This window comes from Bacillus rossius, chromosome 2 (assembly GCF_032445375.1).
Source record: "Bacillus rossius redtenbacheri isolate Brsri chromosome 2, Brsri_v3, whole genome shotgun sequence".
Classification (NCBI taxonomy): Eukaryota; Metazoa; Arthropoda; class Insecta; order Phasmatodea; family Bacillidae; genus Bacillus; species Bacillus rossius.
The window spans coordinates 117,732,889-117,746,181 of NC_086331.1; the positions used below are offsets into that span (position 1 = coordinate 117,732,889).

The 13,293-nt window shown below is 40.1% G+C and overlaps 1 protein-coding gene across 3 annotated transcripts in view; it reads right to left on the reverse strand.

Annotated features, from left to right (window-relative positions):
- Window positions 1-13,293, reverse strand: part of LOC134529679 (GATOR complex protein NPRL2-like) — a 64,430-nt gene that overhangs the window by 46,563 nt on the left and 4,574 nt on the right. For all 3 annotated transcript variants that reach the window (XM_063364028.1, XM_063364027.1, XM_063364029.1), the window contains exons 2-3: window positions 12,638-12,729; window positions 4,210-4,366 (exon numbers count right to left, since the gene is read on the reverse strand). In XM_063364028.1, coding sequence (XP_063220098.1) covers window positions 4,210-4,366; window positions 12,638-12,729 — 249 coding nt within the window. The remainder of the gene's footprint in view (window positions 1-4,209; window positions 4,367-12,637; window positions 12,730-13,293) is intronic.

The following is a 13,293-nucleotide window of genomic DNA, read 5'->3' on the forward strand; positions in this document are numbered from 1 at the left end:
AATATTCTTAACACATTTTCAAAATATTCTCTCAATCCTAAACAGTTTCGGCACCACTGCATACAACCAATGACATAGCGTAAAAAAGAAAAATTAAACGTACACGTGTTCCTTGCTTCCTCGCCTATCGCCTATCTTGTGAAACCAGCTAGGTTGAATGCAAACAGACGTGGTTACAGACACCAGTTGGACACATGCTATTTACTTTAATTAGTTTTAATATTTGTAACTTTTAGTTTCTGAAATATCTTAAACTTAAAATGGACAGATACATGATATGGATAAGAATCACACTTTGTTGCAAGTTGAAAATTATAAAAAATACATCCAACTTTACAACAGTACATTAAAAACAGAAATTAAAAAATAAAATATCTCTAAAGCTAATCAAGCAGCAGATTAAGATATTGGGTATGAAAAATAAAAATACAAAAACTACCCGCTCCTTTCAACCATTTTCCCATATTTCATACATACAGGGATGAAAAGGAGATATATTTTGTTTTAAAATAAAAATTCCTATATCTATGAAGAAAATCCAGCGTAAGTTTGACGTGTCCTGGCGATGGGCCAGTGTCTGGAAGGAGCTTGAGGTGGGGGGTGAAAACCCCCGGGGAGCGACGGCCTCAGTCGTCCCTGCCGAGCAGCGCCTGTTGCCGGGCAGCCAGCCGAACGGAGATGGGCTGGGCCTCGGGTCTCGAGGCAGGTCGTCCGCCGGGCGTGGTGGCGGTGGCCGGCGCAGGGGAAGGGCAGGAATCTCAACAGGGAGCAGGATACTGATGCGGGTGGATGAGGGAAGAGGGGGGAAGGCGTTGGTGAACTCGGCAGGGAATAGGGAACAGGTGAAAATTGGTAGGAGTGGCCGGGGATGTACACTGGGCTCGGTTCGACAGCACTGGTGAAGTAGCCCTGGTGGTGGGCTGACCGCTGCTCGGCATGGAGGTAGACGTTGCCGGAGGTGCCTGGGCCCTGCACGCTTACTAGGCATAGAGAGGAAAAGGGGGGGCCCCAGAGCGCAATCCCGAGGGCCGCTCCAGGGAGGATAGGAGACCTAGAGCGCAATCCCGGGGGCCGCTCCAGGGAGGAGACCCAGAGCGTAATCCCGAGGGCCGCTCCAGGGAGGATAGGAGACCTAGAGCGCAATCCCGGGGGCCGCTCCAGGGAGGATAGGAGACCTAGAGCGCAATCACGGGGGCCGCTCCAGGGAGGATAGGAGACCTAGAGCGTAATCCCGAGGGCCGCTCCAGGGAGGATAGGAGACCTAGAGCGCAATCCCGGGGGCCGCTCCATGGAGGATAGGAGACATAGAGCGCAATCCCGGGGGCCGCTCCAGGGAGGATAGGAGACCTAGAGCGCAATCCCGGGGGCCGCTCCAGGGAGGATAGGAGACATAGAGCGCAATCCCGAGGGCCGCTCCAGGGAGGATAGGAGACCTAGAGCGCAATCCCGAGGGCCGCTCCATGGAGGATAGGAGACATAGAGCGCAATCCCGAGGGCCGCTCCAGGGAGGATAGGAGACATAGAGCGCAATCCCGGGGGCCGCTCCAGGGAGGATAGGAGACCTAGAGCGCAATCCCGGGGGCCGCTCCAGGGAGGATAGGAGACATAGAGCGCAATCCCGAGGGCCGCTCCAGGGAGGATAGGAGACCTAGAGCGCAATCCCGAGGGCCGCTCCATGGAGGATAGGAGACCTAGAGCGCAATCCCGAGGGCCGCTCCAGGGAGGATAGGAGACATAGAGCGCAATCCCGGGGGCCGCTCCAGGGAGGATAGGAGACCTAGAGCGCAATCCCGGGGGCCGCTCCATGGAGGATAGGAGACATAGAGCGCAATCCCGAGGGCCGCTCCATGGAGGATAGGAGACCTAGAGCGCAATCCCGGGGGCCGCTCCAGGGAGGATAGGAGACCTAGAGCGCAAACCCGGGGGCCGCTCCAGGGAGGATAGGAGACCTAGAGCGCAATCCCGGGGGCCGCTCCAGGGAGAATAGGAGACCTAGAGCGCAATCCCGAGGGCCGCTCCATGGAGGATAGGAGACATAGAGCGCAATCCCGGGTGCCGCTCCATGGAGGATAGGAGACCTAGAGCGCAATCCCGAGGGCCGCTCCATGGAGGATAGGAGACATAGAGCGCAATCCCGGGGGCCGCTCCATGGAGGATAGGAGACCTAGAGCGCAATCCCGAGGGCCGCTCCATGGAGGATAGGAGACCTAGAGCGCAATCCCGAGGGCCGCTCCAGGGAGGATAGGAGACATAGAGCGCAATCCCGGGGGCCGCTCCAGGGAGGATAGGAGACCTAGAGCGCAATCCCGGGGGCCGCTCCAGGGAGGATAGGAGACCTAGAGCGCAATCCCGAGGGCCGCTCCATGGAGGATAGGAGACCTAGAGCGCAATCCCGAGGGCCGCTCCAGGGAGGATAGGAGACATAGAGCGCAATCCCAAGGGCCGCTCCATGGAGGTTAGGAGACCTAGAGCGCAATCCCAAGGGCCGCTCCATGGAGGTTAGGAGACCTAGAGCGCAATCCCGGGGGCCGCTCCATGGAGGATAGGAGACCTAGAGCGCAATCCCGGGGGCCGCTCCAGGGAGGATAGGAGACATAGAGCGCAATCCCGGGGGCCGCTCCATGGAGGATAGGAGACATAGAGCGCAATCCCGGGGGCCGCTCCAGGGAGGATAGGAGACATAGAGCGCAATCCCGGGGGCCGCTCCAGGGAGGATAGGAGACCTAGAGCGTAATCCCGAGGGCCGCTCCAGGGAGGATAGGAGATCTAGAGCGCAATCCCGAGGGCCGCTCGAGGAAGGATAGGAGACCTAGAGCGTAATCCCGAAGGCCGCTCCGAGGAAAGAGTGAGAGTAGGTGGGGCGTGGGGGGAGGGGGGGGGGTAGGAGTTGTTGGGGAGGAAGTAGCAATGATATTCCAATATCTCTTGCCACTGGTTTTATTCTCCAGATTTCTCTGGGGGAAGGAGAGCTGCCAGGTCTGGTTGACTCCGAGTACATATACACAATGTTTACATTTCCATCATGGATATCTATATAGAGATTTAACATATATCCTTTACATACCTATGTGTAAGCATTACATTTAACTATACAATTTATCATAATCCAATCACTATGTACATGACATTTAACCTCGCCCTAGTTGTTCATAGGTGAGTTATTAAGTTCACTTAATAACGATTGCCAGCCCTGTGCCATCTGTGGGCAGGTAGTGACACTACCCTTTGTGGGCCATAGACCGGGTAGCGAGTCGTGGTGCACCCGGGCTGAGGGTGTCACTTTGGCCGAGGCCAGAAAAAAATGGCGGATGTGACAAGTTAAGGTACTGGGTATAAATAAACCTACAAAAATTAATGACGAATCCACTTACCCTTATGCTAGAATTCCAACTTCCCAGGTGTGTTAAAGATGTAAATTGAGTTTTACAACTAAAAATTGTATAAATCATAAATCTACTACAATGGGAGGTAATAAACTGAAGATGAATAACATATACATAGTGTTACATGTTGTGTCAGGTAAAATAGGTTATAGAGTACAAAATCACAGGTGGGTCGGTTATAGAGTACAAAATCATATCTCCGAAGCTAATAAGCATAATGTAAGCTATTCAATAGAAACACTGACTAATCATACGAAAACTATAACTTTTTTTTACCATTTTCCAGTATAAAATCACTAAAGGAGTGGGAAGGGATTAAATATGGTTTTACAATAACATTAAAATGTCAGTAATCAAACAGGTGGTAAATTAATAGGTTGAAATATTAAAAATACATAACTAACAACCTATTTTTCCATTATTTGGAAAAACCAAAATAAGATTTTGTTAGTAAATATTTTTACATTATTGATAATGGGATGAGAAATAAACTGTATTAGAGTAAACAACATTTAAATTCAAATATTTTGATGATCGAGAGGCATGACAGTACATTTTTATACACTATGTTTCTAATTGAAATTAAATATGCTATTCTATTAATACAAATGAGAATGAAACACTGCTACACACTATTTGCACCACAGCTTGGTAAAATGAGGTTGCAGCCTAATTACATGCAGAGTACAGAACTTGTATTGCCAGTTATTGGGGCTAAATTTCTATTTTCATAAAATATGAGTACATGCACGCACACACACACACACAAACACACGTAATTACATACACACAGACACACAAATATATACAAATCTAATATACATACCAGATATTCAGAAAACTTTTTGATGACTGGTTCATATTGAACAGTGCGTGCCCAGAAATCGGACACAAAACAAACATTGAAGTAATAAGCATTACGAGCATATTTTGCATTGTCAATCCTGACTGGGAAGCCTGTAATTTTAAATCCCAAAACATTCCTGTAAAACATGAATCATACAACAACATTAGAAATATTAGTAACATGGTTAGGCACATAAAGATCAAACAAACACTACATGTAGCAGTTCTGTATGTCTACTGGGTTGTGAAAATAAAGATATAGACATTTACCTTGACATTTTTGAGATATTTCATCGTACAAGAAATAGGAAATCAATATTTGTAGTGGTAAATTACAACTCAAAGTCTCTAGACAATCTGATCACAAACAATATGAAACAACAGTACTTTTGGTATTTAAAAATAGTAAAACAAAGTGCAAAAGAAACTGCAAAACCTACTACTGCTCAAACTCGCTACAACACACCAAATGGTGATTACGAAAACCAATTATTATATTATCACACCAAACATACTTCTCATATAAGCAAACAGAACTAAAGGCTGCAATAAACTATTTTACATTGAATATTGTAACCTGGTTTAGTTTTGGTGTTAAGGTTTTCTTTAACTTTTGGTGTGGTCCCAGCTTTTTTAATTATTTCTGGCAGGTTTTATTTCAGCTAAATTTTTTAATTGTTGTGGTCCGGAGCACATTAGACCCATTGTAAGAATTGGCCAGACGTGGCCAAGCAATTTTTCTGTGAAGTTGTATGGAAAGCAGACAAGAGATGCGTAACTGCTTAGCGTGGCTGCGAGAGGCAGTTTCTGGTACTCACATTTCTGGGCAAGTGGCAGTTTCAAGGTGCATGGAGGGACGGAGGTGGGGGGAGAACGCAGTACAAAGATTGGCTAGAGGGCGGCTGGTAGCTGGGAAAGGATTGGCCAGTTTAGAGCACATGGTGGCGAGTGAGCCTATCAAAGCAGTAGTCTCATGAGAGTAGTATGGTTGAGTAATCTTAACGCCATGAGGAGACACACACAGACCAGACAATAAAGCAGTTGGATGTTTTGAGCAGTTTTGAAGAAGAAATGGAGGGGCAATTGAGGAGGCAGGTAAGTCGACTGCAAGAAAGCTATCACAATATCACTATAGACGTAACTTAGCACCTAGGTGCTCCTTCTCTAATTTTAACTATGAAATAGTTTTTTTAAGTATGTGACAGTCATGAGAGTTGAAGCTTCTCTGTTAGTTGTCCTGTAAATAACTTACAAATGGCGTGAGGGTGCTTATTTTTAATTATATAGATTTTTCACGAGATTTCTAAATTCTCTTCCGTGTTGTTTTAACACTAAATTTGTTTGTTTGGCAACTAACCTTATAAGTTTAAGATTCTTTTTTATTGTATTTGTCTTAATGATATTTATGTTAGGAGTTTTAACTCTGTTCAATTTTTTTTTTTGGCATTTAATTTTTAATTTAATTTTCAGGTGTTGATGGCAGTTGAGTAGCTGCCAATTTTAAATTTATTCACCATGTCTTTTCTGATTGTGTTGATTACATTATTTTTGCCTTTTCACATCAAGAGTTTGACATCGTCCGGGCCTGCGGCCCCTTTTAAGTCCGATATGCCACCGCCCAAACACCACCCACCCTCCATTCAAACCTCCCGCCTACCCGTGCGTACGTGTGTGTGTGTGTGCGTGTGTGTTCGCCCGGCAAGAGGGCGCTGTCGAGCCAGTGCGCCGCACCCCTAAAACATAAGTAAATATAATTGTGTTGTTTGTTTTTATATTCCCTAAGTGCAACGTGACGGCAGATCGGCCGGGAGGGTTTTATGTACTTTTATTATAAAATAATGTATTAAAATATCATAGCGTTTCCGGACATTCCCGAGGAAACCCGAAGCCAGACAATAATTAAATTTAAATCTTAATAATTATAATATGTATTATTCTTTTCAAGTATTCATAAATTGTCACATAATTTTTAAGGCATTCTTGTCATGCTAATTTAGTTTCCCGTGGCACGAATTCGCAGATATCTTTTAACGGCAGTTGTTTCGGCGGGAGGACGCCATGTTAGTCGAGCGAGCCATGATCTCAGCCAAGTCTTCCGCCATCAACGACCGAGAGCAGACGCTTCAGCACTCCGGGGACCTCACCGCTTGTTTTCTCTGCCAAGTAATTCTGTTAACTTTAATTTTGTCTCAATCACTTTCTTTTAGTCCTCGGAGCTACTCTCTGTCGGGGGACTGCTTCATTAATTAGTTTACGGCCAGTCTCAGTCTTTTTCCTCGTACTAAGTAATTTAATATGTGACTACGTGGCTCATTACCCCTAAACCGATTCATGCCGCGGGCGTTTTGTACAGTTTCAACCGTGTACGTGTGTGAGCTGAATTAGCAGAATAAATCAGGCGTGCAAATTTAACGTATTATTCTTTTATTTTCAATCTGTTCGACCACGTGGAGTGTGACGGCGTGTGGGACGCCTGAGAGCCCACGGCGTAGGTAAAAGCGTGCCCGACGCTGAGAGCGGGCAGGAATTAGTGCTAGATGTTTTCAAGGGGAAATATCACATCTCACATGGGCGACGTCACGCCCTGAGTTAGGAGTCTCACCGGGTCCACGTGCAGCACCACGTGGTGGCGCCCACTAACCTTCCACCTTAAAGCCGACCGATCGACCCCCCGCTTACAACAAGTGTCGCCACAACGAGTGGCACGACAACAAGTTTCTACGTCTGACCTAGTAAAATGTTAGTGATCAAAAATTGGGTTTGTTGCAGTCCTATTTATGTTAGTAAAGTTTAACGTTTGTTCATTGGATGACTATAAGTTAATTATTTTATAGTTAGATGTGGCTTTAAGAGAAATTATATATTGTCTACAGTGAATCTCTGTTGTGTTTTTTGTTGTTTATAAACAAAAGCTTGGGTTATTGTTTTGAAAGAAAGAGAAACTGATTGTTTTGTTTATTTTATTTCTGATAGATAATCAGAGTGACTTTTATTTATGGTTTAAAAGTAGACCAAATCTTAAGTTGTATTTAAGTGCAATGGTGAGAAGCTGCCACCCTCTCGACTGTCTGTCTGTTTTTTTTGTACAACACTGAACTAGAGGGTTATTTTTAGGCATTTGTATATGTGAATATTTAGTATAAAACCATTTGGAATGTAAAAATTACGTTTTAAATGAATTGAATTTAAAATGTGAATTTCACAATTATAACTGCTAATTTATAAAATAATAGATAGATAGTATATTTGGAAAAATTGATGATAATTTTCCCAGCCCCCAATTATGACACAAATCCAATAACCCATAGAAGAGCAGGTTAATATCTGCCCTCCAAATACACTTGTGCATAGGAGGTTACCTCATAAATAATTTGTTTACTGTGCACAAATTCATTCAATTTTAAATGTTTATCTTTTGAACTACAGTTCTCTACCATGATCATTTTCTAACTCCTATTTGTAAGGCTAAAAAAAATGTTCCCTGTATTGTCAAGCACCAATCACAAGCATGAAGACCAAGTGAGGTGGCACAATGTTAAAACAATGATTTTGGTTAAAGTACCTTGGTTCAAATTTTGGTATAGCCATACTGATAGTATTGGTTTTCATGGTAGGTATACCTAAATCATTCCAGATAATTTCTGTGATAGTTTTTAATACAAGCTGTGGTTGATTACTTAATATATTTCCTTGTATTTGACCATTCTAAAAAGCTGTTTATGAAGCATTAAACTTTTCACTATTTTTTTGGCATCAATTTCCAGTTTATTTTCTATTACATCACTGCTGAGTAATGGACATAAATACAAAAAGAACAAACTGGGATTAATAATGGCTAACATTAAAATAAACTATGGTCTACATCTCTTATAAACATAAGCAGCGACAATTGTGGCATTAGCGCACAACCTCAAATCACCAATAAAAATTGCAATAATTGTACATAGTTTATTTAACTTCACAAAAATTTAAATAAATACTGGTTAATTACTGTAAAATTCCAGTAATTATCAGAGCAAGTCATACCAACATTACTCTTGCCTCAATTGTATAAGTTACTGGAAAATTGTATGTGACCCAAAGCGAGGTGGTGCTGGTAATTTCACAATCTACTAGCAAAGAAGCATAATCAGTTAAGTGTACAAATACACTCTCCAAAATACATCAGCCTTGTGTTTGTTCAATTTCCATTGACATTCTATAACTCTAAGTCATACTGCCCTAGTTTAATAGTGTATATTTTATTTTTAAATGGCATTAGGTTACTTTTTACTTTTTTTTTAAATTTAGTTTGTGTTTAAAAGTGGTTTGTTTTTTATTATTTTATATGGGCATTGTGTTAATATGGTAATTTACATCTTAGTTATAATTTTGTATTACTTCTGGTAAAGTTGGAGAGTTTTTCAGTCTGTGAAAGAAAGAAATAAAGAAAGAATGCGCGACCATCTGGAACCTGCCCGATACGTAGTTATTTTCTTATTATTAATGGGAAAAACCTGCATGTAAGCGCGTAACTGCGCATAGAAAATCATATTGTGTCATATGTATACAGCATGCCGTTTCAACAGCCAATCAGAATGCACCACACCTTGGCATGATGTGTTGGTCCAGAAACTCATGGAGAGTTTGCTGTATTTGTTAACCTTTGAGAGCTAACCTTGAAAATAAAGGTTTTGGTCTACTTTCCTTGTATGGTAATGTTTGTTATGTTTGTTGTGATTGGTCGGTTGGCCCACAGGGCTGTGTCCCTCTGTTCCATCCTGGTGAAGGAAGGTAGCTGTGTTGACCAACTAGTCTGTTGTTAGATGCTGCCCTGATCTGCCTTGTCTCATGGCAACTTGCTAAAAAATTAAGAAGAATTAACTGAGAGACTTTTAATGTTCCCTGGTCCAGGTAGGCTGCAAATCAACCATTTTTAAATATGTAATTATAAATGTTTTGACCCCGAGCATCAGCATGACCTCCAACCGCAAATTTCCATGCAGCAATCGCCCCAGTGGCTTGTGGTCTCTTTATACCTGCTAAAAATTAAGATCGGGTATTTTATGAAGAGTTTAATTTTTGTCATCCTCAGAAAAATCTGTCGGGCAGTAAATTCTCAAATAAATGAACTAAGTGTAAAATATATGTTCCAGTTGTTCTGGGCTTTACAAGGGTATATAACTTTTCAAGTGTTTGTTAAAAGAATAAATTTTCAAGAACATAAGAAATTTTTTTTTTCTTTAAACAACTTGCCTAAAGACCATACGAAAGAAGTAATTTCTAATCTCAGTAAAAAAAAATTTTTGCGTATTGACAGTATAAAATATTATGTGTTATGAATTATTGCTATTCTGGATTGCCTTGCACCAGGAAAAAAAGCAACCTAACTGTGAGGGACTAAATGATTTAAATAATTTTTACAACAAAAAAATATTATAGCACTTTAAATAATATAGGAGCTTTAGATATTAAAATACTAGTATTTTCAAGTTTGTTTGAAAAAATTTGTAACAAAAACAAACAGACGAACAAATACTCATTGCTCCACAAACTGCACAATCAAAGTGGCCATTCACATGGGTTGAGAACCGAGGTAAAAAACCAAGGATTTCACGAAAATAATGACAATCAAATGTAGCATTTTTTGATGCACCTAAACCTTGACAAAAGTGATAGTTTTCGTTTCACTCTTATCATTACACGAAATATTCCAGAAATATGCTGCGATTTCCTTGACTTTTCTCAGTTTACTATAACTGTAGCAATCATGCCACTCTACTTCACCAGTGCACAAAATATTCAAATATCACTTATATTTATTTGTCCTTTGAGATACAGTCTTACCTGCGACACAGTTTTAAACTAGATAATTTTGTTTTATCTCCAAATAAATCCAAAATAATTCAATTCAGGAAAAAAAAGTTTTAAATTCAACAGACAGCTAAACTGAACTATGGGTAGGTAAATGTCAAATTCTGTTTCACAATAATTATGGTTAATTTATGCTACCTTTTACTAGGAATGCATGCTAAATGTCTCCTTCGGGGCATCAGTCATTATACTCACTATCAGGTTTAATGGCATCCAGTGCTTTATACACAATGGTTAAATAAAAATTCCAATTTCACTCAATTCCCATGTTTAAATTCATTCAAATAGTGTAAAAGCTCTTTAATCCAGCACTCCTTGGTTCAGAAAATTCTGTAATCCAACAGTGATCAATTAGCTCGCATTCAAATTTTTTGGGGTGATTCTGATGTTTGAAATTTTCCAAAAAAAAAAAAATATAGAAAGAGCATAAAAATTAATTAAATATATTTTTGCTAGCTAACAACGAATAACTGTAGATATTGTATTGTCACCCTCTATTTGTACACCACAGTACAATAAAAAATTTAATTGAAAAATTAATAAATTTAAAAACTGCAGTGGCTGTGGTTTTGAAATATTCTAGTACCACCTAGAAGGCAAGTCTGCATGTGATATTGCACCACAATACACGTCTTCACTCTACACTCACTTCTTTCTTACTTGTGCAAATAGAGATGTCCTGCCTGTCAGTATTCACATTGGCTTATCTCACTTATATAGCCCTTCCCAGACATTGTTGCATGACAGACTTCCTGACTAGCTCAATGTGTCATGAATGTTACATACATAGAATACTTGAAGAAAGTTAATTCAGGCCGTCAAAAATAATGTTTAAATTTGGTAAAAAAGTTACTATAAATGTTTTATGACGGAAATAAAGTCTTTCAAAATTGTTAACTTATTTTCACTGCTTTTTATTATCTTTACCAATATTCACACGTCACCATGGCAGCCATCTTCCGTCTATGAAAATATGTACATGATGAAAATACACGTAACTCGCAGAAAATACCTGTACTTGCTCAAAGAAATCAGTTCATAGCTCGGACACAATATTTAATTAATGTTCGGAACTTAAATCTGAAGTCGCTTCCCAACTCCGGGTACAAAAGGCACAGTGGCCATTGTCTTCTTGGTGCAGCCACAAATCTACACATAAGGCTTCAATCAGGCCTGCACTGCCGCCACTGGTTGCCAAATTCAAATTAGAACAAAAGTCCAAAATGAAGTGTAAAACAGCACGGCCCGGACCACAGGCATGTAACAACATAAAAATGTTATCTTTGGCGACCTGCCACATGACACATCCTGCTTCTGCAAATGCCCGAGCAACAACTAAACAATTGTGACCTACGAATTCACCTCCTTCCCCACTGGAACAATTTTAAAGTTGTAGACCAATCACGGAGCACCTTAGAATCACACCTCAAAACAAAACACTTTTCAGTAATGAAAACAGACCATGATTATTTGCAACTATGGCCATAAGACCTATCACATGATTTCTCTTCCCATGCTCCCATCACTATTATATCATCCAAATGTTCAAGAACATTCTAGAACCAGTCCTGTATCCAGAATTAGTAAATAAAATAAATATAGCAAACAATACCTAAAAAAATACATAGCTGCACATAAAAACTTAAATAAGCAAGCAAAAAATAGGAAAAAAAACCTTTAAATGTATTGTGAACAAAATATTATTAAATGTTAAATGTAAGAGACATAAGAAGAAAAATAAACTACCTATATCGGCAACGTGAATGCTCTGCTGTTACCAAGGAGGAGGAGAGAAAGTTGAAAAAGGGTCATGATTGGTCGGTAGACAGGGAGAGGGGGTGAGACCAGCGGAGTACCAAGTTCCCCAGCCCGGCGGGGCAGGCTGGAGGAATTCACTTGGTGTTCGTTGGTCAACGAGCCTCAACAAAAAAATCCAGGGCGTGATCTTGTCATGTTTTTTTATTATAATTTCTTCGTATGACTTGTGTTAGTGTAAGCTTCCCCGTTCATTCATGTCTAGGTGACGTCATGCCAGGGATCAGACTACCATGTATTGCCCAAGACACAAACTACATAGAAGCGTCTATAAGTAACAATAACATTTTGAATCTAGTTAAAATTAATTCAATGATGAAGTATGCTAACTGAACAATCACATTTATGACTCACCTACTCCAAAGACCTCTGTAACAACCATGCTTATCCACATTTTCATAGTGCAGAAAAAAACCATTTAATTTATTTTTCATCATTCCAACTTGTGGCAACAAAGTAAGAGGAGCCTTACAAAATGAGACATTTTAACAATGACAAAAAATATTTCTGTCTTAGGTAAAATTTTGTTCAGCAGACATATCGCTAGAAATAGTCTGGGAACTTGTAAGTTATAGCTATATCTACAAATAATTTATTAAAGTTTATTTTCTTCACCTATATAACTTTCACATTCTTTTATGTTCATATACGACAAAAATTTTAAACTAAGAGAAAATATATTTCATCTCCAAAAAAAATTTTAATTAACAAGTATCTACTTCATAAAATATAATACTTACACTGTAAAAATAGTTCTTTGCAATTGCGGTTTTGGAATGATGTACACACTTACTGCATCAAAAATTTCCTTTGAAACATAATCATCAGGAACCTAAAACACAAATTACAAACTCACAGATACAAAAACATTAGTTTTATTTTATAAAATTACATTTTTATCAGGTATTTTAAATTGTAATTTGCAATTCAGAACTTTTTCTCTTTCTAATTAATTAAGTTGATAAATGGCATGCAACAACACAACACATAAAGGAGGGACCGAGGGAGTGTATTAAGTTGTATGAATTAACACATGGATCAACTGTAGTTCATCCCAAGAAGATCTAAGTTTTCAATTTTTCTACTCTCAAAAGGCATGCATTAGGCATAACGAACAATTATTGATTGTTTAACTTATGTAATTACACATTAGGAATTTTCTCCAAAATTTAAGTTTTCTAAACCTTTAAGCATTGAAATGGAAAAATATTACGACAGACGAGCAATGTGTTGAATATCGTTCCGTGGCTGATGGACAAATGGTTAACGGATGGACATGACTGGCGATTGTAATCCCGACTTGAATTCTCTGGTATTACTGAGTTTCTTATTCCCGCTTGCACAGAATCATGACATAAATTAGCAGTACTTGAAAGTCATTTACTGATTAGGCCTA